The 24,943-nt window shown below is 45.1% G+C and overlaps 2 protein-coding genes across 4 annotated transcripts in view; one reads left to right on the top strand and one right to left on the bottom strand.

Annotated features, from left to right (window-relative positions):
• HTR2C (5-hydroxytryptamine receptor 2C) overlaps positions 1-12,784 on the top strand; it is a 64,736-nt gene extending 51,952 nt beyond the window's left edge. For 2 of the 3 annotated variants that reach the window (XM_060249923.1, XM_060249924.1), the window contains exons 3-4: positions 5,948-6,148; positions 11,527-12,784. In XM_060249923.1, coding sequence (XP_060105906.1) covers positions 5,948-6,148; positions 11,527-12,353 — 1,028 coding nt within the window. In that variant the 3' untranslated portion in view covers positions 12,354-12,784. The remainder of the gene's footprint in view (positions 1-5,947; positions 6,149-11,526) is intronic. The other variant, XM_060249925.1, reaches the window with a different exon arrangement.
• The window catches only part of GDPD2 (glycerophosphodiester phosphodiesterase domain containing 2), a 444,005-nt gene extending 419,535 nt beyond the window's left edge, over positions 1-24,470 (bottom strand). The window contains exon 1 of the mRNA XM_060249921.1: positions 24,463-24,470. The gene's annotated coding sequence lies outside the window, so the exon portion shown is untranslated. The remainder of the gene's footprint in view (positions 1-24,462) is intronic.
• Positions 24,471-24,943: the final 473 nt, after the last annotated feature.

Genomic DNA, 24,943 nt, shown 5'->3' with positions numbered 1-24,943 from the left:
CAAGACAGAATTTCAGCCAACATTTTGCACTAATGGAGTTATAGTGGATATTTCAGGTAATTGTAGCAGATCTCATAGTAGATTCTGACAGGAGCTAAACTTCTCAAAATCTTAGTGAGGCCTTTCCATTGTGCTGGCCTCTGCAAAACCTGCAGTAAGGGGCTAGTTTTCATTGAGGGGGCAAAACTGCTGTGTCTGGTCTGTGCCATGTCAAAATGCAGATGGGGAGCTCTCAGGATGGATTGATCCTCAGGACTTAAAAGGCCTTTACATTTTGAAAATCAGCACAGGTGTGCAGTAATAGAGGAGCATAGCATCGTATGTCTCCCCACTTGAAGTCTGAAGTGGTGGGGTCCATGCAGATGAGAACTAGGCCAAAATCTGTCTCTGACAGGCAAATTCCAGGTGTTGTCCTAGAGAGACACTCCATGAATGCCTTTGAATCCTCTTGTACCAGCCAGTTTAGATTTGCTCATTTATGAAGATCACCAGGATGGGAACCCCAGTTGCATGCCTGCTCAAGAGGAAAGGAAGAATTTTGCAAATGGCTTGTCTGGGAATGCAGCTGAGACCTCAACAATATTGTTTCTCTCCATCTGTTATAGAGACTCTACCTTTCAAGCTACAGAGACTCTTCACTTTTGACAGGAGGGAGGGATGTGAATCACATAAACCTTGTGCTCCCAGGGGAGTAATGAAGTGCAAGAAGTTTAAAAACTGCTTGTAATTGCTTGCTATTTCTGTAGCAGTTGGGCAGAATATGCAAAGCGGAAGCGAGGGAAATAGGGTTAATATGAAGACCTTTGGGTGTAATAGCTGCATCAGTCACTCTTTGCCCTTAACATATGGCTTTGCTTGCCTTCTGGTATGCTAATGATTTTGATAGAGGATGAGAAAGATGCATGGAGAAGTGGTAGCCCTGAGGATCAGAGGTAGTACATCTCCAAATACCAGATACTGGGAGTGCAGTAACAGCGGGAGAGTTGGGCTCTGCTTGTTGATCACTGTGGGAAACAGGATGTTGGACTAGATGAGTCATTGGTCTGAGCTTTCCTGTCTGTTCTTGGTGTCTTACAAGGACTAATTGGTCCTAATCTGGATGCCCCATCCTTAAAAATACTTACTACTGATGCCACAAGGGTCTCCACATAGTCACTCTGACTGAGGACATCATGTCCCCAGAAATTTAATATTTGCTCCGTTCAAGGCATAGATGGAAGTTCCAAAGTTGTGAAAGGACAACTGTAGCAAACTGTAGATTTGTTATCAGTGCAAGTGCCATTACATTTCAGTTGGATTTGTTGACTCTGTTAGATTATAACCTAGCATAAGATTCATGAAGAAGAGTGCTGTAAACAGTTGGGGAACATGCCCACCATAAAGCATATGGAAAACTAGTTAATCATGAAGAGAAGAGCCAACACTATATGATTTTGTATTTTATGGACTATGTATTGTATTATGAATTATTATGTTTTATTAATTTGTACATGGTTTGCATGGTGGTTGTAGTTTTTTCTGATTGACTTCCAAATAATGGCAGGGGGGGGGGAGAGGGAATGCTTTGTGGGAAAACTGGCCATTGGGAGCCAAGACTGGTGGTGCTCAAGGACAGGTGGAGCTAGACCATCCTCTTTCAAAGTGTCAGACAGGCCTCCTTGCCTGGGTTGCCTGGATTGGGCCAGGAAGCAGAAGTTCAGCCTATCCTCCTCTATCTCTGCCAGATAAGAGGTCTGTTTTCTGTCCCACATTCTGATTGCCAGGGCAACCAGCCAGAGGGGCCCCGCACCTTTCTCAGGTTCCTCCTCTTGGGAACTTGGAAGTACCCTGCTGATCCATCTGGACATAGTCTTCCCTTTTTTGAAAAGATGCCTTGTTAAGTTGGACTGTGGTGATGGTGGAAAATGCTGTCAAGTCACAGCTGACCTCTGGTGATCCTTTAGGGGTTTTTTGAAGGCAAGTGACATTCGGATGTGGTTTGTCATTGCCTGCCTCCATGTCATAGCCCTGGTATTCCTTGGAGGTCTCCCTTCCAAATACTATCCAGGGCCAACCCTACTTAGCTTCTGCGATCTGACTAGATCAGGCTAGCAGGTTGGTCTGGAGTTCTGAATAAATTCAGCTTGGCTTGGGGAGGCTCCCTGTGGTGCTCCAGTGCCACATGCTTTGAGTTAACTGGTGCGGCCCATGCAGGGTTTAAGTCATGCAGATAAGAGACTTAACAACCATATTTAGAAACACTTAGGAACCATATTTAACAACCATATTTAGAAATCACAGCTGCTCACCTGTAATCCCTTTTGCATGCGATTGCTTCCAATCTTCCAGGCATGGGTTGAAAATGGATATTAAGACTGATCTTGAAATGAGCTTGAACATAAATATCAACTCCTGACTCTTACCCAGTAAGATGCATCCCTCAATTGGGTTAAGACTGTTTTTCCCTGGTAGGGCTCCTGTAGCTTAAAGCTGTATCACAGAGAGACAAAATCCAGCTGGTGCAGTTGGTGCAATTCTTGGGAAAGCTTCACCAGTTTAATTTCCTTCTATAGGGGAGGCTATCCTGACTCTGGTGAGTACTATCTTGATTGTCCAGTGTAGTACAGTTGTTAAACTGCTGAACGAGGATCTGGGAGACCCTTGTTCAAATCCCTAATCTGCCACAAAGCTCCTTGGGTCAGTCCCACTTTTCTACCATTGCTTACCTCACTGGATTGTTGTGAGGATACAATGAAGAAAAGCATACCGGGTAAGCTGCCCAAGGAGGGAAGGAATAAAAATCCACTGCATAAATAGAAACCAACAAAAGCCCAAACTGAAATAAATCTTGTTCCTCACCCCAAAAAGCAGCATCTAGAAGAAGGCTTCACAAGTGTTCCTGCTCCTTAATCCCATATTGATTATGTGACTGCTTTTGTTCTAGGCTAATGATATGGTAAGAGCAGTTAATGTTTGCTCATTCCTCATGGAGAGGTTTTTGGTACCCCTCCAGTGCTTGTCTTAGTTACAGACTGAAGCAAGCTCAGTTTCATTTAGCTGCATGTACCTGATTTAATTAAAGGGGGCTCACAGAGGCAGCCTCTGACTTCCTGCTTGCCTTGGCAGAGTGCCCACCACACCTGCTTCTTTAAACTGATGAGCCACTTTTGTCTCCTTGTCAAATTAACCAACCCCCAAACAATGACTTGATGCTAGTTTGGCCATGACATAAAGCCCTCCTTGCCTTCTGGCGCTCAGGACAGGGTGAGAGTGAGTTGCCACCTAGACATTCTGTGGTCCAGGGGAAAAGGAATACAAAGGTATGGCTTCCCGTTGGTATGTTCTGGGAAGGGACAAATGGGCAAGATCTGGTTCATGCAGCTCAGTGAAAGAGCATCTTTCACTGGGCCTGTCGTAGGTCCCAGGTTCAATCCTTGGCATCTTCAGTTTAAAAGAATCAGGCAATATGGAAAGCCTCAGCCTGAGACCCTGGAGAGCTGCTGCCAGTCTGTGCAGACACTTCTGACTTTGATGGACCAAGGATTGGATTCAGTATAAGGCAGCTGCATGTATTGTTGTCTGTTGGCTAGAACTGTGTGAATTTAAAAATCAAAATTCTACCTTTGGTAAGAAGGCCCAAGAATCTAACAAAATGAATATGTTCATTTTAAAAAGATCCCATTATCTCTATGATAAAACAGAAAAGCTAAACTGCACGTATTATGCAACTAAGAGTTAAGGGGGGAAACCGAGTTGTAGCCCTTGAATGTCTGCCCAGGTTCCTAAAGCCATCCAGGGGCTGGAGAGTGAATGCCTTCTATTGGAGCAGCTGGGAGTGGGTTCCCCCAGGAGATGAGATGTGGCTCAGCAGAAGAGCCTCTTGTTTTGCATACAGAAGGCCCCAGATTTAATCCCAGGCATAAAATGACCAGGCAGCTGGAGATGTGAAAGACCTCTGCATGAGACCCTGGAAGCTATTGCTAGTCTGAGTAGACAGTACTTACCATGATGGAACAGTGAGCTGATTCTGTATAAAGCAACCTCATGTGTGTTACCCAAATCAGTCCCTGTGTCCCATCTGTCATGAAAATGATGTCCTCTTGCACGTGAAGAACCTCAGAACAGTAAGTACTTGGGCATGTGGGACTTTAAAGCCCATGACTACAGAGCTCCTAGTTTAGTGAGGGAAAAGGCTTCACCAAAAGTAATTTTATTATCTTAATACAGACTAGAAAATGAAGAATCTGTATTCAAAAAAGAGCATGCAGTTTTATCATGAAAACCAAGAAAATTCAATCATTTTCCCCAAATCTAATGTGTAGTTGTGTTGCTGGAAACTACATACCCAATTAAACAAAGTTTGAGTCCAGTGGCATCAAAGTTTAATCCTGGGCATAAACTGTCATGTACTTGCACTCTTTATCAGATATCCAAAGTTACTGTTAATCCAATTTATGTTTTTCCCACTTGGCTAGTCCAATGAAAAGCCAAGCCAAGGAGAAAGGAGATTTTGGAATGAAAACGGAAGAAGTGAGAATGCTGTGGGGAAAGCCTCCTGTCGGTAAGACAGAGCAGTCACAAACAGAGGAGAGAAAACTTAAAGAAGAGGATGACTAGGAATACATGGAGGGTAAACTCCAGGAAGGGAAGCAGTGAAGCCTACTACACCTGTCTTGATGCAGAGGGTCCTAGTGATTTCAGCATTCAGAGGAGTGGAAGAAGGGGAGGGGAACATATGATTTCACCTTTTGGAAGTAGGTCTAAGAGCAGAACTAGCTACAAAGATAGAAGACTGGCGAAGCACATGAATTTACCTGAATGCCAGTGAGGAAAATCTGCTATCAGTGTGAGTTGGTGCAGAACAAGGGTCTGCTCTGGTATTGGATCGAAACTTTGGAGCCTAGTTTCCCATTGGTGGACTTTGAGCTGTGTTCTGTGTAAACTTAGGGTCCTGGACCTCATTGCTGCAAGTCCAGAATCCAGACTGTGACAGTATAGTGCAGTCTTCCTATAGGAGAAGAGGTACCTGAATAAAAACACCTTAAGATGTTTCGGACAAAGGGTGGATGATTTGACAATTCAGCTGTCTTAACACAGAGATGAGCAAATGGTGCTTCTTGGATTTATGGTTGTACAAGAATTGAATATTATTCTGGAACAGGTTGTGCTTTATGGTCCAAATGAGATGAGGGGCTCTGCAGTTCAAAAGAAGCTTTGATCAATGCTTTTCTGGTGTTTCCAGGATGCTGGGCTGTTCCCTGCTGGGAGTGCCTCTTATCAGTTCCTTGCTTTGATCTAAGAGTCTTTCTTTAATGTGAAAAGAGGTGCATTTTCCTATCACATCTTGCATCCTTGAGACCAAACATTTTGGAGGTATTCTGATCCCACATGTATGCTGTTTTCAAGTCAGGAGATTTGAAGAACGTGCGGCCCCATGCCTCTAGTCTGTTTAAACCAAAGGGTCCTTTTCGGGGTGCACATCAATGATGTTGATGGGGATGGGGGGGGGAGGGCTATGTAACAAATAACCCAATTGTATTCTGATGTCGAGGTGTGGAGGGATTCCCTGTTCTCAAGGAGATGCTTCTTGGAAGGAAGCAGGACCAGAGCAAAACCAAAAAATAAAGAGTCTTGTGGCTTCTTAAATTCTACAGATTTATAGAATAACAACTTGGATGAGTTGGAACCTGCTTCTCTCTTTGAGGATAAAGACCAGAGCAGTGACATCTACAGAGATGCAGCAGGCACCCGATGGCTGCTTCAGGCTCTGGTTGTTTATTTTTGTTCCTTGTGGCAAGGCAGCATTTCACTCATGCCTGCAGTTCTGGAACTGCTGACTTTGAGGCTCCCCCATGTGCAGTTCTGAGCTGCAGTGATTTATCAGTTGCAGGCAACCCTCTCCAAACTCATTTTCTTTTCTTTCTTTGCCTTTCCTTTCTCTCTCTCTCTCTTTCTCTCTGTGTTTCAGATTATGCTTGGCCTTTGCCTAAACAATTGTGTCCCATCTGGATTTCCCTAGATGTGCTCTTTTCCACTGCCTCTATCATGCATCTCTGCGCCATCTCCCTCGACCGCTATGTTGCGATCCGTAACCCCATTGAGCACAGCCGGTTTAATTCCCGCACCAAGGCAATTATGAAAATTGCTGCTGTTTGGACCATCTCCATAGGTAAGCTATTCTTACTTTTTCATCAGCTGCCAGGGCTTCTGTTGGAAGGAAGGAAGGAAGGAAGGAAGGAAGGAAGGAAGGAAGGAAGGAAGGAAGGAAGGAAGGAAGGAAGGAAGGAATTAATTCTTATTTTAACTGTTTTTATATGTTTCAACTAATTGTGTTATTTTATATGTTGTAATCTGCCCTGAGTCCACTTGCAGGGAGGGCAGAATATAAACTAGGAAGGAAGGGAGAGAAAGAGAGAAAGAAAGAAAGAAAGAAAGAAAGAAAGAAAGAAAGAAAGAAAGAAAGAAAGAAAGAAAGAAAGAAAGAAAGAAAGAAAGAAAGAAAGAAAGAAAGAAAGAAAGAGAAAAATAAATAAATAAATAAATAAATTAACATAAATTAACTTTGGTGCGAATGACAGATGGATTGTTGCTGGGAAACTGAAGGCTTTTCTTTTCCACTGCTCAGTAAGTTATTAAACATAATAATTCATCCTTGGCCATCATTTATAATATTCACACAACTATTACCCTACTGTCTTTGATTTGCCCTGCTGAAGGACTTCATTGGCTGAAGCTAGTCAAATCAAAGCCAATGGGAAAATGGATGTATGAATAGCACACATTTGCTGTCAGTACAGTGCTTGAACCTTGCAGAGAATTTTGCCCTCCTTTCCAGCAATTGTTGTTGTCCCTCCACCCCAGTTCAAAAAAGTAGTTCTTGACTTCACTCTACCACTGATTCTACAGCCTTTAATTCCATGGTACACAGCATCTTCATTCTAGTGCCAAGGGATAAGGGGTGTTTTTTGTTTATTTGCTTATTGAAACATTTTTTCTTCATTGGAGTTTTGAATTTTGCTTGGGGAGTGTCACATGAAGCTGCCTTCTACTGAATCAGGCCTTTGGTCCATCAAAGTCAGTATTGTCTACTCAGACAATGGCAGCCTCCAGGGTCTCAGGCTGGGGTCTTTCACATCACCTCCTACCTGATCTTTTAAATTGGAGATGCTGGGGATTGAACCTGGGACTTTCAACATGCCAAGCAGATGCTCTGCAACTGAGCCATGGCCCCTACCTTCAACCACTCAGGGCGTTTTCGCACTCACGTTCAGCCGGCGCGACCCCCCTCTTCACCGCGCAGGATCTGCGTGGATTTCGCACTAAATGCCGCGGAGCAGCCGGAAGAGCCGGAAACTCCCGTCGCAAAAGCCACGCAAACGGAAACTGCTTTTTGGCGGTTTACGTTTGAGCGGCTTTTGCGCCAGGAGTTTCCGGCGCAAAAGGCTGCTCCGCGGCATTTAGTGCGAAATCCGCGCAGATCCTGCGCGGTGAAGAGGGGGGTCGCGCCGGCTGAACGTGAGTGCGAAAACGCCCTCAGTCACTCAGTTCACCTTGGGTTAGTCACTGTTTCTCAACCTGGCAATAGTGATAGTGATAGCCAGTAGCTTAGATGGACATAAAAGATGATTATGATTAATGGAGGAGAGGTCCATCCTTGTCTGCCAGCCATGGTGACTAAAGGAAACCTCAGAGGCAGTAGACCTGTGGATTCCAGTGCTAGAAGGCAACATCTAAAAAGACCTTGTCTTCTATGCCTGTTTGACACTCTAAGGCAAAAAATACAAAAAACCGAGTAGCATGCACACACTATATTATTAAAGAAATACACATCAATTGCACAGTAACATTCATAAGTTACAATTCACTTCCAAAAGTCCCAGTGCACAAAATTTATACAATCCTAAGTCTTGTACTTGAGATGCCATCTTCAATTTTGCTGAAATAAATCATGGAGAAGAAAAAAAACTTGAACAAGAGACCGGTTTTGGCCATGCCTTCCTCAATCATGAATCACAACACAAATCATTCCCTGCAGCTTCTCCAATTCCACAAATGATCATTCACTAATTGGGACCCAGTCCTATTCTGTTAATGGGCAATGTCTCACATTGAATTCCCAAAGCTGGTTGTGTTCTGTGAATTCCAGTACTAGAAGGCAACATCTAAAAAGACCTTGTCTTCTATGCCTGTTTGACACTCTAAGGCAACTGATAGGGCACTTTGTGGAATAGGAATGCTGGATTAGATAGACCACTGGTGTGATCCATCAGGGTGCTTCTTGCATTCTTTTGTGCCTTACAGGGCTGATGGGAGGAAGAGAGCCCTATACACTACCTCAAACTAAGTTAAAAAAACAGTAATAAACTACAACAGAAACAACACCAAGTTATTAAGTCTAGGGAGAGAGTATCTGAACTGCAACCACATGAAAGGCCTCATATATATATAAAAATAAAAACAGCATTGGCCCCAATCCAAACCACAGATCCAGCATCATCTGTAACTGCAAACCCTTTTTTAAACCCACATTATAGGTTTGTGGTATCCATGTAGAAGAAAAGGTCATATACGGAGAGTTTCTTATCTGTTGCCCTGAGATTTAAATCTTTTGATAGGATTTGAAAAGACATTACAAGATGAAAAAGAAATCACTTTTCCCTTCTTGGCACCCTCTCCTTATGCAACTAGCAAAATGTCCAAATGACCCGTATATTTCAAACCCCCTTGAGGGAACCAGGCACAGTTCTGTGTATAGACACACACTGCACCCTTTGCGGGCACTATGAGAGTTGGGATGCCCAGTGGTAGGAGATTGCGAGAAGGTTTGCTCCCAAGTACAGCATTTTCTCCCCCCACCACCACCTTCCCAAAACAAAGGCAGCTGAAGGCAGAAAGCAGTTGTCCACTTGAAAGTTGAAACTGTCACTGAGTTGGGGATTAATCCTTCCTTCCTGCTTGGAGAAGAAGAGCCCCAGCTGGAATGAATTAATCCTGCTCCTACTTTTGTGATAGTTCTAGCCTCAGTCCTGCTTATTGGTCATATTTGAGTATCACAGAACACTGGGTTTTTTCTCTATATTGACAGTTTGCTCCTTGCCATCTGTGTTGTTCCCACAGGTTTTTGCCTAAGAAAGTTCTATCATAAATTCTATAAAAAGTTTATGAGTGCGGTTATTTTATGTGACAGGGCCTCATTTTGCCCCGTCCAATGTATGCCTTGGGAACTGTTTCCCTTCCACCCCCAGGTCTATCTCATTTGGAACTGGTTGCTAATTTATTTTACAATCTGGCCTCAGAGTGCTCTTGCATGTTGTAGTTAACTGGGAAGCAAGTTAGTTGAGGGACATCTGCTTGCAAACAGTCAGTGACCAAAGCAGCTGGTAGAGTTGCAAGTAAAGACCCAAATGCTTGAAGAGCACAGCCACAGCTATGTAAGCATTTGTGGTCTCCTGGATTTGCAGCTGGAGTTGTGAAGGAACCACTTTCTAGAACAGCAAATGGGATTGGAGGCCTCTTTGAAAGGGCCTCTCTTTATCATGCACCACTGAAAAATCTCAGAATTTCTGCAATCTAGTTATATCAAATAAGCCAAAGTGTGCCTTTTTGCTTAATTGTTTAAAGTTTGCTACTTGCATTCATTTTCTTGATGCAGACCTACTGATTTTTTTTTTTGCAGGCAGAAGTTATTAACCTCACCTATAGCTAGGAACTCTGGGAATCATTGCATATGTCTTTGTGTACAGAAGCAGGATGCATTCCCTGTCTAGGCTCCACTCAACAGAACAGTGGCCAGGCCTAATTCCTAAAAACTTTGTGGGGTGTCCTCTTATAACTTCATCCCATAGAATTAGAGTGCGTTCACACTACACTAAATAATGCATTTTGGAAGTGGATTTTTGCTATTCTTACACAGTAAAAATCCAGTTTCAAAACGAATTATTTAGTGTCATGTGAATGCACCCCTAAGGGGGCAGGACCAGTTGAAATGGAGAGTTTGCTTCCCCTGGCGTTACCAACTCTAGCTTTGGAAATTCCTGGAGATTTGGGGGTAGTGACTAGGGAAGGCAGAGTCTGGAGAGGGGAAGAAGCTCAGTGGGCCATAGAGCTCCCCTTCCAAGCTGCCATTTCCTCTAGGGCAGGGGTGCCCAACCCCTGGTCTGTGGACTGGTACCGGTCCATGGCCTGTTAGCAACCAAGCCATGAGTTATTTCATTATATATTACAATATAGTAGTAATAATAATAACAATAATATATTGGATTTATATCCTGCCCTCCACTCCGAATCTTAGAGTGTCTCACAGTCTCCTTTATCTTCCTCCCCCACAACAGACACCCTGTGAGGTGGGTGGGGCTGAGAGAGCTCTCCCAGAAGCTGCCCTTTCAAGGACAACCTCTGCAAGAGCTATGGCTGACCCAAGGCCATTCCAGCAGGTGCAAGTGGAGGAGTGGGGAATCAAACCTGGTTCCCCCAGATAACAGTCTGCACACTTAACCACCACACCAAAATAAAGTGCATGATGGTATCATTCCAAAACCATGCCCCCCCCCACCCCCCGTCCATGGAAAAATTGTCTTCCATAAGACCAGTCCCTGGTGCCAAAAAGGTTGGGGACTGCTGCTCTAGGGGAAGTGATCTCTGTAGTGTGGAGAAAAGTTGTAATTCTGGGAGAACTGCAGACACCCCTTGTGGTTGGAACCCTAGCTTCTCTGCCACAACATGCACCACCAGTACTCTGGCACCAACATTGTTTGTGCCTAGTGGTCTGTGTAGGAATGGATGGATGTCATTGGCAGTTGCTAAATTCAGGTGGGTAGCCATGTTGATTGAAGCAATAAAACAAAGTTTGAGATCAGTGGCACTTTAGTTTGGTGGCATGAAGTCCGTGCATGCACACTACAGTTTATACCTAGAATTAAACTTTGTTGGTCTTAAAGATTTCAAACTTCGCTGGATTCAAACTTCATTCTATTGGCAGTTGTTGGTCTGTGCTTGCGTGCAGCAATATTTGCATTCTGCACTGTCAATAAAAGATACGGATAAACTTGAAGGAGAAAAAAATTGGGCTGCTGGAAGAGTAGGAGGAGGAAGAGGAAAAGATTTGAGTCCTGAAATATTTGGAGTGATAGCTTCACAATGGTTGGTTTCTTGTTGTGCTTATGGAGCCCCCTAGTGGTTGGTTTCTTGTTGTGCTTATGGAGCCCCCTAGTGGAACACGTTATCAAAATGTTTTTTATACAATGTTAGTGACAAGATACTGTAATAATTCACATCACTTCCAATAAGATCTTCTAGTCTGGTTTTGTTTATCTTTGAAATTTCAGTATGGTAGACCTAGAACTTCTAAAGTAAGAGGGAAAGTAGGAAGGAACCTTCTGCTGGCAAGGTAATGGAGCAATGGTGTTCAGGACAGCAACATATGAGTGAAAGGGAAAAGTCATCATAAAGTGCAGTTGTTACCAGTGCCAGACTATGAGGCTGGGTTGCAACCAATCTAAGATAACACTTTTTTGCTTTCTGTCTTTTCTCTTGCAATGACTTGTTTAGGGATCTCCTTGCCCATCCCAGTAATTGGCTTGCAAGATGATTCTCGGGTGTTTGTGAATGGAAGCTGCGTCCTGAATGATGAAAACTTTGTCCTCATTGGCTCCTTTGTAGCATTCTTCATTCCTCTCATTATCATGGTGTTTGCGTACTGCCTGACCATTCAAGTCCTGCAGAAGCAGGCCTTGGTCTTCATGTATGGGGAGGCCCCCAAGCAGAGGCGAAGTAGCATGAACTGCCTCAAGAAAGAGAACAACACGGAGAACCTCTCCATGCTGCAGAACCATGAGGCTACGTCCCACTTAAACTCTCCCGTGAACAAAGAAGCCGTGCTTTTCCGGAAGGGCACCATGCAGTCCATCAACAACGAGCGGAGAGCCTCCAAAGTCTTGGGCATCGTCTTCTTTTTGTTCCTCATCATGTGGTGTCCATTTTTCATCACTAACATCATGTCTGTCCTCTGCAAAGAAGCTTGCGATGAGGTTCTTCTCGGGGAGCTCCTCGACGTTTTTGTTTGGGTGGGTTACATCTGCTCTGGGGTCAATCCCCTGGTATACACACTTTTCAACAAAATCTACCGCAGGGCATTCTCTAACTATATCCGCTGCCGCTATACCAGCAGCAAGAAGTCAGTACAAAGGCACAATCAGTGCCCCAACGTCTCTTCGACAGCTTTGTATGGGAAAGACCTTAATTTAAACAGTTACCGCAATGGCAATGAACTGAACAGCCTGGAGCTGGATGAGACGGAGGATGCTCTGGAAATGCACGTGGGGACCTCCGAGCTTTCCATAAATAGCTGCAGCGGCGAAAAGACCAGTAGTGTGTAAGGGGACAGGAGCGGCTCCAATGCTCTGGATTTTGCTGTGGTGCAGCTAGGGACTGCTCACATGTAAAAAAAAAAACCCAAAACAAAAAGTATGTGTATTAGTCCAAGAACAATGTAAATAATGCATTCTGAACAAAGCCTTTTTTTAATTTAAAACTTCATCTTTTGTAGCTCATTGCTTTCCATCAGTCTTAACCAGGATCTGTATTTACTGTTGGGAGCAGAGCAGAAAGGGTCTCTGCAGGAACAGTGAGTAACAGATCCGAAAATGGGGTCCCTTGTTTTGCTTTTAAAATATTGACCTCTTAATTTTTATTTTTCTGGTGCATGAACAAAATGCTGACTATTAATCTCAGGTGGTACTTTTTTGGAGTTCTCAGTGGTCCGTTATGAGTAGTCGCATATCAAATAAAAGGGGTATGGGCTTGGCCAGTTCAATATTTCTTATTCCGACGTTGATTGTAAATACTGGATAAAAATATATGAATCTTCCTGTGGTATGAGTCACAAAAGAAAATATTGTAACCAGCTAAGATTAAAAAAACCCAAAATGTTTGTGCCGGTGGGGCTGAATGGAACTTCCCAGTACCCTACTTCACTGATAGGGAAAGTATCAACAGAATTAAAAGCAAGTGGTGGAACTTGGGCTAAAAAGGAGAGTGTCATTTGTAAGGACTGTTAAGTGGAAAGAGGTGATCAGAGGAGTTCTCCAGTGAGTTTGTACCTGCTATCTAGAGCTCTTCTAGAAAAAACTGTCTGTAAAAACCATTTGGGGGCATGACGAAGAGGGGGCAGAAGACAGGAGACACAATTCACTTGCAATTTCCTATTTCCCATAATTAGACCTTGCCCAAGGGACAGATGTGCAGGCTAGGGAGAAATCCACAAGGCTGTTTTTGATGAGGCAGAAAAGTGCAGTGAAAGGAAGCACAAGTCAGTGTTGTGGGGGGTATGAGAATAGTTGTGGGGGATCAACCCCACAGGCACTCTGAGTGCTAGCTTTAGATGGCAATGATAAAGAAGAACCATTCGTGAGTATCTTGTAAAGCAGATCTAGTGCCAGGAAGAGGAGACCTGTGCCTCTGGGAGGTCTACACAGAGGTGAACATCCAAGAGCTCCTGGGTCACTGCTCATTGCCATTTTCATAAAGAAATAGGAACAAGTAGCAGAAGTTGATATGAGTCTGTGTATGAGTAGCTATTAGCCAAAAGCATTGGTTGATGAATCATACCAATATTTATAGGCTCACCATTCGAACTTATTTCATTTTTGATTATTTCATTTAAGAACATGAGAAGCCATGTTGGATCAGGCCAGTGGCCCATCCAGTCTGACACTCTGTGTCACACAGTGGCAAAAAAAACCCAGGTTCCATCAGGAGGTCCATCAATGGGGCCAGAACTCCAGAAGCCTCCCAGTGTTGCCTCCCAAGCACTAAAAATACAGAGAATCACTGCCCCAGACATAGCTTTCCATCTATACCTTTTGGCTAATAGCTACTCATACACAGAGCTAAAGCATTTTTCCTGAAATACAGAAAATCACCCCAAAATGTGTCACTTGGGACACCTCCAGAGGAAGCAGTTGCTTTGAAGGAGTTTCTCCTTCCTGTTTTTGTTGCGTGTGGTTTTTTTAAAAGTTGAGGGTTGTTGCAAACATTTGGAAGAGGCTTTGAGTTTTCTGTTTCTTCACCTATCATTCCAATGGGAGGCAGGACTGTTTCAAAGGGCAGAGCTAGTTAACTGGAAACACGAGGGCAGCAGAAGTGATTTATGTTCTGGAAATGGAAATTAAGGGCACTGAACATAAGTGGGCGGAGCTGAGAGTAGTGATCATGTATGTTTGCAAAAAAAAATTTTTTTTAAATCCTAAAATGTAGTGACTTATTACTCAGGGAAGTCAAGAGGGTCAATTTTGCCTTTATTCGCTCCAATTCAAGAAGCTTTTGCTGGCAAAAGAGCAACCAGAACTACAGCCTCTGATATTAGTAGAGGTGCCTTGATAAAAGGCAAGTGCATGAAAACATAGGATTTGGTATAGATTGCAGGGTTTGCTGTTCTGAGAATCCCAATGTTCAATTGATTTTTTTTAAAAAAAGAGATCAGGTTTCTAGTCCCTTTGTCTATGACAACAGAATTGGAAGCATGTTGGTGACTGCAAGAGGTCTAAAGGAGATTTCCCAAGGGTCTGGCCTTCAGTGTTCTTGAAAGCACCTGGACCCTTTGCATGACAAGTAGGAGCTGAATAAATTGTGTAAAATAAATATATGGACATTGGCATAATATGTATTGGTCATATCATTTATATTACCTATGTGCTGAATTTTTTTAGTGCCATCAGCAGCCATTCTCAAAATTTCAGCCAAGATGTTTTGACCTTTCAGAAACCACATTTGGGCCTGTGTTTATTAAGCGAAGGATTCATGAATGGGCTGGGTTTTGCCAATAATCTACGTTGCTCCTCTTGTATTACTGTTATCATAAAACCAGATGCCAGTTCTCTGGTGTCTAATGTTCCTTTGTTGCTCAGTTGTTCTGGTTCTTTTTTTAATGCATTCCTCAGTCTCCCCGGGGACCTTTCCTTTCTCATCCTGCATCTCTTTAGCAGAAGCAAAGAACCCAGCTATTCTGCTTCCTGTTAACCATATTGCAAAGGCAGTCACTCCAGAGTGACTGAAGGAAAGGCTTTGCAGGTGAGTAGTTCTCAGTGAAGGTATCCAAATTCAATGTGGGGAAAGGACACAATAATGGCAGTGGTTAAAGGCCAAGGCATATTCTCTTTTAGCTTTGGTGATTCAAGGGTAGACAGCTATTAACTAAGGATGCTTGAACACCCACTGCTCAGCTCATATTATATTTGCTGGTTGTGAACAGAAAGCCCATTTTTTGATGTATCGTTTGCCTTTTCCTTTGAATCAAACATGATTGTTTGACAGCCTGTTGAACCATATTCCTTTTTAACAATGCAGTAAAGCGCAACAGGCTTTTTGCATGTCCATATTCTCACATAGCCCACTTTCTGATCATCATAGTCAAACATGCTAAGTTTAATTGTCAAACATGTTTATTGTGATATTCACAGCATCCCTATTATTACCCAGATAAAGGTGGCTGCCAGGTCAGCAAATGTCACCTTGATATTCTAATGTTTTTGGGCCCATAGATAAAGATGAACAAAATGATTATTGGCCTTAAAAAAGCAACTAAAACATCCTGTACTGCAATCTCTAAGGCTTTTTTTTTTCTAGAATAAACTAAGATGGTGTAAGTTTAGGGCATGTCTTCAAATTAACAATTCCTCAGCAATGTTATATATAAGGAAATGTCTCTAAATTATACAATCTAACATAGGTATTTTCCCCTTATTGGGATATTTGATTAATGTAACAGTGTTTGCCCAGTCACAGAAGTGTGATACTGACTGCAGTACATAAAACAACCGAGTATATTGCAAAAAAGTAAAAACTTGCCTTTATTCAAATTGATTCAGTTCACAGATTATAGTCAAAGGGAGAGAGAGAAGCCTAATCTAAAGAGTACTTTCCCTATCACAAATGGCCAGCTAATCCAGCATCATGTGTATGGTAGTATGAGGACATTGTTTTTACAGGAGAACCCTGAAGAGGCATCTGACTCAATGAAAAGCCATGTGCAGAGTGGGAAGAACAAAGAACACAGGTCAAGAAGACAGGAGAGAGGTTAAGACCAAGAGTGACATCCCATTCAAGGAGATCACCTATACACAAACCAATTTCCCACTAGCCTTATGTCGCTCTCATGCTCCTCTTCTCCGCGGGGCTTCTGTTGGATTTCACACTATCTGCCCTGGGGCTGCAACTAGTTTTGCCTTTTCCACACGGCAAACAGAAACTGGTTTTTAGAGGATCTGGTTGGCTGCATGAAAAAGGTGGCGCGAGTTGCAGCCTCGGGGCAGCTTGTGCAAAATTTGGCAGAAGCCCCGTGAAGAGGAGGAGAGTGAGAGCAAGGTAAGGCTAGTGGGAAATCGGTCTTAGAGACATGTAGTGCCCCCCCCCAATGCCCAGGCATGCTGAGTTGCTCACTCCAGCCCCCCTACCTTTAGCACATATCAAGGCCAAATTTAAAGATGATGCTGGCAAAGAAAAAGCATTCACCTCTAGGACTATGCACCCAGCTGGGCTATCTATACAAAACAACTATGTGTGCTGCATATGGTTAGGCCTGCCCCACTGAGACTTTGCATAGGTAGCAGCCAGATTTAAGCAGAAGGCCATGTGAATGCAAAATCCCAAGGCTTTTCCCTAGTTGGCACAGCATTTCTATTAGGTCATGGCTGTTAGGTGGCAAGGAATAAGCAATGGGCCAGTGTCACTTAAATAACCAGCTTGTTCTTCAATATAGTTTGCTGTAATGAAGCCCAGTATTCCACTTTCCCTGGGAGAAATGGGCTGCATGCTTATGAATGCTACATTTAGGCAACTATCTTTGAGATTTTTTTACAGCACTTATTATTCATGTGGATTGTAACAGATCCCAGCCAGTGGTGTTACTGTATGTAAATAATTAGGACATGTACTCACCAAAAAACACATATTGAAGACTATGTCCATGGATGTGTAAAATCTCCTCCTTGGCTGTATATTGCCATGATAGGAAATCCTCTGGGACTCTAAAGCTGAGAGTTCAAATCTTTTCCCTCTGGCTCACATTAAAAATTTCAATGAAATGCTGCTCCAGATATGAAGCTGGGATTTGTACTCATGTCATTCTCAAGCTGTAAACTGCTAGCTATCAGAATATTGTGTTGGTTTTTCAGTTATGGACAAATTCAAGCCTGCCCCTGCCCAATAAGAGTCCTTAGGTGGGGCCTTCAATAACTGTAAGGCCCCAACAAAGAAGCCAATGCCTGGTAACAGTCCATCAACAGGGCCACTCAGAGCCCACTATTCTAGTGCCCACAACCTGGATTTCCTGTGTTGTCAGGTGTCCTAACAGTGCAATCCTAGACAGTGTTAACATCCTTCTAAGCCAATTGGCTTTCAGTGGATTTTAAAGAGTGCAGTTCTGTTTAGGATTACACTGCAAGTGTACCCTGAAACATGGCCTTGACTGTTGCAGCCCCTCAATGTTAGTTTGCCTGGAAGTTTTTATTTATTTAGCTAGTTAATTTATATTCTGCCCTTTCCCAGACGGACTCAGGGCAGATAATATTTTAAAACAGTTTTGAAGAACATCTGTCAGCATTTTAGTCACATTCATTATTGAAGGCACTGGAACAAGAGGAAAATCCAAGTCATTCCAGCCTGCAAGAAACAACTGGTGCTACTTAGTTGTTAAACCATAGACTATTTTTGTATTGTTTCTGTTCTCTTATGCAAAGGAAAGGTTGCTTATTTATTATTCCTACACGTTAAGTTGTTAAATTTGAGCTCTTATGATAGCTAGAGAAGTAAACACATCAATAAGATAAATGTTGCAGTCATGACCTAGAGCCAGGTATCTCATTAGGCTACCTGAGGAAGTGAATTCTCTTGGGCAGATGAATTGCAAAATAACACAATAGAGGAGTAAATAAAGCTTGAAGTTCTGAACCCTTCCCAGGGACCATGCAATAATTAGACAAGCATCTGATTAAAAGGCACACTTGTTATTCAGTATAAGTTTATGGAATTGCACCATGCCTATTGTAAGCGCTGCTAGATGTTACCCTAACCTCTTGTCTAATTAGAATCAGTTCATTTTCTTTGCAGCAATGTGCAGCATCAATAATACAGATGTCTAGATGCGTCTCTTGGATGTCTCATCTTTGCAAAGTATGCAAATAGCTGCTCATCAGAGACAGCTTAGATTTTGATCAAAATCTGCTAGAGGGTGCTGCTCTTGGGGATGGAGGAATTATTGTGCTAGCTTTGTAAAAATCAATGTTGCCCTGTTTCACCTTGATTTGACAAAAGGAACAGAGTTCGCAAAACTTCCAAGTGGAAAACTGTTAGAATTCTTATGTTTTCTCTATTGGATATTACAATATCAGTAACTCCATGCATGTTGCTCAGAATAAACTTTGCACAGCTCTTAAAGAACCATAGGATCAAGAGAAAGCAGGGTGATCACAGATCCGCAATGGTTGCCCACAGTCGCTGGCATTTGCCATCTCCCTCTCCCATTCCTTGTGCCCAAGCCTTCTACAACACAGAACTTCCACTGCCTTTCTCAAGTTTTATCAAACCAACCATTTTCTTGGTTGTTGAAGATATTCAGCTGTCTGGCCTTTCCCTCACTTAGAATGTTTGTGAATGTTCAATGACATTACAGCATCACAGACAAGAGCAGGAAAGAAGCTCCTCTCAACAGTCTTCTGCATAATTGTGTATAATCATCATTGAGCCAGCATTATCTGTCTGTCTAGTACATTTTTATTCCACTTTTCCTCTAAAGAGCTCAGGGTAGCATACATGGCTTTTCCTTTTCACATTTTATTATCATAACAACCCTGAGAAGAGTGTGACTTGCCCAAGATCGTTTAGTGAATTTCTTGGCAAGATGGAAAGTGGGTCTCCGCAGGGCTTTTTTTGTAGCAGGAGCTCCTTTGCATATCAGGCCACACACCTCTGATGTAGCCAATCCTCCAAGAGCTTACAGGGCTTACTGTAAGCTCCAGGAGGACTGGCTACATCAGGGGTGTGTGGCCTGATATACAAAGGAGTTCCTGCTACAGAAAAAGCCGTGGGTCACCAACATCCTAATCTGATAATCTAACCAGTATGCTACACCAACACACTGTACCATATAGTTCAACTAAGCCATGGGTCCTCTTCTCTTTTCCTTCCTGATAGTTGAGCTCCAGGCCCAGTGAAGTAACTCCCATGATTTCTGCAAAGGGCTCCTTTCTCTGCGGAAGGACTGAACCATGTGTTCCCTGCCCCTGGGAGATCCTCCATAAGAACCTTTGCAACTGCTTGCCTCCTCCCCCACTGCAGCTCTCCAAGGAAGATTGTAAGAGCTGCCTTAGACTGCTGGATGGTAGAGTGAATCACGCGGCTGTGTCAAGCCAAGTGAAGCAATTGCTTTCTGTGTAGAGTTGGCCTGGTTTAATCATTGATGATGGACACTAATGGGCAATTCAGTTGCCGTTGGACTAAAGTCACCTTGGAAAGCAACTCCAATCATGAAGATTTCCTGGGTAGGAGGTAGCCAAAACTGGTTTGCTGAAAAAGAGAAGGGGGAACGGACCACCGCGTATGTGGAAAGGATCAATTATGATGTGACTGCCGTGCTGTATTTAATAATTCAGTATACCTAACTGATGCTGCTATGAAACTACTGGGTTCAATCCAGACTAAATTTTCCAGTGGCAGAATGGAACTTTCTTGATTCCCTCCCTCCCTCCCACTGCAACCTCCCCCCCATTTCCCACAAAATGATTATCCTGAGGAACCCCAAGGAATGGCATGATGGGTCTGCAGTGGGAAGGGGGGCGGAATCTGTGGAAACTGCCAGTTTAGTTCGGATCCAACCCACAGACTGGGTAATTTCTGCACACTTTAACAGTCAGGTTACAGTGAGTTCATAATTATCCAGCGCCATGCTCAACAGGGCATGGATTCTGACTCATCCTCCCCCTCCCCATGAAGGCTGGCCAGGAGCTGTGTATCCTGGTCTCACTTCTTGAGAAAACACGCAGAACGGGTGCTCTTTGCTGAAAACTCCAGCTACTGTTCCATGGCCAAGTGAGAATGGCTGCCTCCCTCCCAATTTGAGCAGCAATTCCAATGTCAGGGCATGAGTAACTGATGCCTCCAAAGCAAGATCTCCCCTCTGACAAGGCAAGGAAATGAATATTGATTTCTGGCATGACACTCTCAGGAGGGCTGTAGCTTCTCCAAAGGCAGTTTTATGTTACAGTGCCTCTTGGTGAGTGCCTTTGGCAAGGGCTGTTGGCAGAGCACTCTTCCCAGACCTTGCTTGCGGCCCTTGGCAAGGCAAATGATTGCGCGTGTATGTGTGTGCCTGCTTTACAGCAACATGCTACTCTAGAAGCCCCTGATCCAATTAAAATTTAAGTAAACACACACATAACTATCACTCCCTTGCTGCTCCACTGCCCACTAATGTGATCAGCAACTATCTCCATCTGCCACAACAGCATTCATTATTGCCTGAATTATCATTTCCTACAATGAAGGGTAGCTCAGGCTAGCCTGATCTTATCAGATCTCAGAAGCTAAGCTAGGGCTGGCCCTGGCTAGTATTTGGATGGGAGATCTTCCAAGGAATACCAGGGTTATGAAAGCCTCTTGCTTTGAAAACCCCATAAGGGATCACCATAAGTAAGCTGACTTGATGGCACTTTCCTCCTCCACCACCACCACCACAGCAAAGGGCCTTAGCGGAGTGCCAGAGGACATGCTTAGCCCTTCCTTTCTTCCTCCTGCCTCCTGCCACCATGCCAGCCTTGGCAGGACCTCTCTCACTTCCTTCAAAACCCTCCTCATCCACTGAGTCCCCTTTCACTATGTGACATGAAGGAGATGGCTCTGGAAGGAATGCCATGCCTTGCCCTGTGTGTCCTTGGCTCCTCCTCTTCCTCTTCCCTTTACTGACTCAAATTTTAGATTGGAAGATCCTTGGGAGAAGGGATCTGAAGAAGAAGATGATATTGGATTTCTATCCCACCCTATACTCTGAATCTTAGAGTCTCAGAGTGGTCACAATCTCCTTTACCTCCCCCCCACCCCACAACAGACACCCTGGAGCTCTTACAGCAGCTGCCCTTTCAAGGACAACTCCTATGAAAGCTATGGCTGACCCAAGGCCATTCCAGCAGGTGCAAGTGGAGAGGTGGGGAATCAAACCCGGTTCTCCCAGATAAGAATCTGTGCACTTAACCACTACACCTAACTGAACTCCCCATGCTTTGTCAAGTGCCATCTTTGGGGAGCTGGGGGAGGGGGGAGTTGCATGCTCCAGGCCCTTGAGATGAGTTAAGATGGAAGTTGCAAAACTCTGAAAAACAAGGTCTCTGAATACTGTAACTCTGAAGCCTGTTAATTCAATATAAGAAGAAAATGAGTGTTTTCACATGGCAAAAAACCCTGGGAAAAAAATTACCAGGCTTTGCCTTTTGAAAAGCTGCTCAGTACTATAAAGGCATCTCCCCGCTAATCACACACAGACAAGCCTCCGCGGCCCTTAATGACATTCTATGAAATAATAATAGTAACAGAAAGTCCCAGATTCAGTCTCTGGCTTTTCCAGTTAAAAGGATTTCAGGGAAGGAGAAAACCCTGCTTTGCCTGGGACTCTGCAGTGAGTCAGACTAATCCAGTGCCCCAAGAGGCTATGATCTGATTCAGTATAGGCCCTAGGGCAATTTCATAGGAAATATTTTCAGTGACCAACTAAATTCAAGGTGTGGTGTTAAAGCAAAGGATGCATGTCCAATCTTGGGCACTGTGGCATTTCCTTCATGGTATTGCAAAGTAATAAAGGATATTGTAAATATTGACTGGCATTATAGCATTATTTTAATCACATTTTATCACTATCCAAGTTAACCCCTCCCTCCCACACACACACAACCCCCCTCTCAAATACCTTCAATACTTAGCACTGGTTAGGCTAAGTCTGTTCCTCTGAGGATAAAGAGCCCTATACAATCTTTTAGTACTGCATAAGCAGAAAGCAGATTTCCAGAACAAATAGATACTGAAGGTTTTGGAGCACTGGGTATTCATTGACTCAAGTAGCATTACACTTTCCACCCTCCTCCCCCATCTGCTCTGTTTCAAGACTCATTATTCTTCCCTTTTCCTGCAACCACATCTGCATCTTAAACAGCTCTTGGTAGTGTCATATTTTTTTGGAGCCAGATGGAGAACTATACAGGCCCCAGACCGCTCTCCAGGGTCCACTGGGAAGTGAATGTTCTTTGTTCATGGGGGTTCCCTAATTGGTTCCATTGGTGAGCTGCTCTCACTCTTGGGATGTTTCTCCAAATGTTCGGCTAAAAAGCCTAAGACTGAGTCTTGCCCTCTGAACAGCAGAAGGTCTTTGCCCTTTTCTACATGACAGCCTTTCAGGCATTTGTAGAGCATGATCATATCTTCCCTGCAGTCTTCTCTGGGCTAAACATATCCAGGTCCTTCAGCCTGTCCTCAGAGAACTCAGATCCCAATTCTCTCAGCTCCTTTCAATGTGTCTACCTTTTTCTTAAAATGGGTGCTCACACCTGGACACAGTACTCCAGCGGAGTTCCAACTAGCACAGAATAAAGTGAATCAATTACTTTTTTATGAATAGGAGTCTGTTTCTATTAATACAGTGTAAAAGCCTGCTTTGCCTGAGTGTTCCATTCACAATCAGCTGAAATCCCAGGATTCAGCCCCGACCTGTGCATTTGGCTGTTTTTGCCTAAACATTGAATGGCTAGTTTCAGCCCAGATTTTCAACCTATCAAGGTTATTTTGAATTTTGTCTTCTAAAGTATGAGCTGTTCCTCCCAGTTTAGTGTCATCTGCAAATCTGATAAGGAGTCCCTTCTGCCCGATCACTGATGAAAATGTGGAAGAGTGCTAGGCCCAGGACAAAGCCCTGTGGCACCCCACTGCCTATATGTAATGTACTGGGAGACGAGACGTGGTGAAGGCATAGGTCTTTATTGGCTGGTACATCACAAAAACTGGGAACACGCGGCCCGGTCCGCTAATATATACATGCATCCCGGAACATCCCCTTCGCTGGCCAGCCCAATCCTGGCCAGTTAAACTTCCCGCCCTTGGTCAGGATTGGCGGTGGCTTTTCCCGCGCTGCGCACGGCGACCCGAGGGTGGCTCGGGTCGCGCGGCGCTTGCGCTGAGTCCGATACACTACACTCCTCCCCTCCTAGTTTAAACTACATAGTCCTGTAGGTACGCTGGCGCCCTGCGTTCCCGTGTTGATCTCCTCGGGGTTGCCGTTGGTGTGGGGCCCGATCCCAACGTGGGTGGCGCCATTTCTGGCTGTTGCCGGCCCGGGTCGGGTGCTGGCTCCGGTTCTGGTCCCGCGGCTGCGGGGGCCTCGTACGTGGGTAGCTCCTGTATTGGCGGGGCCCCTTCTGGCGGTTCCGTTGCTGGCGGTTCCCTACTCTCTGCCTCTTCTGCCTCCTCGGGTAGGGTGCGGCGGCGCAGCTGGTCGATGTGCCGTCTCAGCACCTGGCCTCCGGCGGTGGTTACCTCGTATGACCGGGAGCCTGTCACCCTCAGAACCCTTCCCGCCAACCACTCGGGGCCGCTTGCGAAGTTTTTCGCATACACTGGGTCGCCCGGAAAGAATCCTCTCACTGCTTCCCGGACCTCGGGGGACCCGCGGACATCCGGCGCCCGGTCCGGGTGTAGCCTATCTAGACGAGTGGTCAGTTTCCTCCCCATGAGCAGTTCTGCGGGGCTGAAACCGGTTACAGGGTTTGGGGTGATCCTGTTGTGGAACAGGAATGCTGAGAGGCGGTGGTCCCAATCCCCATGTACTATACGGCCAAGGGCCTCTTTGGTGTTCCGCACCATGCGCTCCGCCTGGCCGTTGGTGGCTGGATGGAATGGTGCGGACCTTATGTGCCTTATGAGGTACCGGTCGGTGAACTCCCGGAATTCCCGGGAGGTGAATGCAGTGCCGTTGTCCGTCACCAGGGTGTCCGGGATCCCGTGTGTGCAGAGGACCCTTCTGAGTGCCCTGACTGCTGCTGCGGTGGAGGTCGAGGCCACCGGGATTACCTCTAGCCATTTTGTATATGCGTCCACAAGTATAAAGAAGATCTGGCCCTGATACGGCCCCGCGAAATCCACATGGAGGCGGGACCACGGCTGCCCGTTCGACTCCCACCTGTGGACCGGGGCGGACGGCGGATTGGGTCTGGACTCCTGGCATGGTTGGCACCTTCTTACCCACCCCTCTATTTCCTCATCCATGCCCGGCCACCACACGTAGCTCCGGGCCAGGGCTTTCATTCTCACGATGCCCGGGTGGGTCTCGTGGAGATCCTCCAATACCTGTCTGCGCAGGGGGGGGGGCACCACCACCCGGCTCCCCCAGAGTATGCACCCCTTGTGTGTCGATAGCTCGTCCTTCCTGGACGCGAACGGCCGGAATGCTTCTTCCACCTTGCCCGAGGGCCACCCCCTTCCCACCCAGTCCCTGACCCGTGCGAGGATGCGGTCTCTCCCAGTCGCCCGAGCCACCTCGTCCGCGTGCAGTGGGCGCTCGGGGAGCGACTCCATGAGCATCACCCCGTGTGCCGGGGCGGGATCTGGGTCCGTTGTGGGTAGCGGCAGGCGGCTGAGGGCATCTGCGTGTCCCATTGCTTTACCGGGGCGGTGTATCAGTGCGTAAGTGTATGAATTCAGGAACTGGTTCCACCTTAAGACCCTCTGAGACAGAATCTGGGGGGTTTGACGATCGGGGGCTAGGAGGCCGAGGAGCGGCTTGTGGTCAGTGGCGATGGTGAAACGCCTACCGTAGAGGTAGTCGTTGAACTTATGCACCCCCGCCACGATCGCCAGGGCCTCCTTATCGATCTGGGCGTAGTTCCGCTCGGCAGGGGACAGAGTCCGGGAGTAGTAAGCGATCGGCGCCTCTCTCCCG

The sequence above is a fragment of the Heteronotia binoei genome, chromosome 11 (assembly GCF_032191835.1).
Source record: "Heteronotia binoei isolate CCM8104 ecotype False Entrance Well chromosome 11, APGP_CSIRO_Hbin_v1, whole genome shotgun sequence".
Classification (NCBI taxonomy): domain Eukaryota; kingdom Metazoa; phylum Chordata; class Lepidosauria; order Squamata; family Gekkonidae; genus Heteronotia; species Heteronotia binoei.
This window is presented reverse-complemented; position numbering and strand designations above follow the sequence as displayed.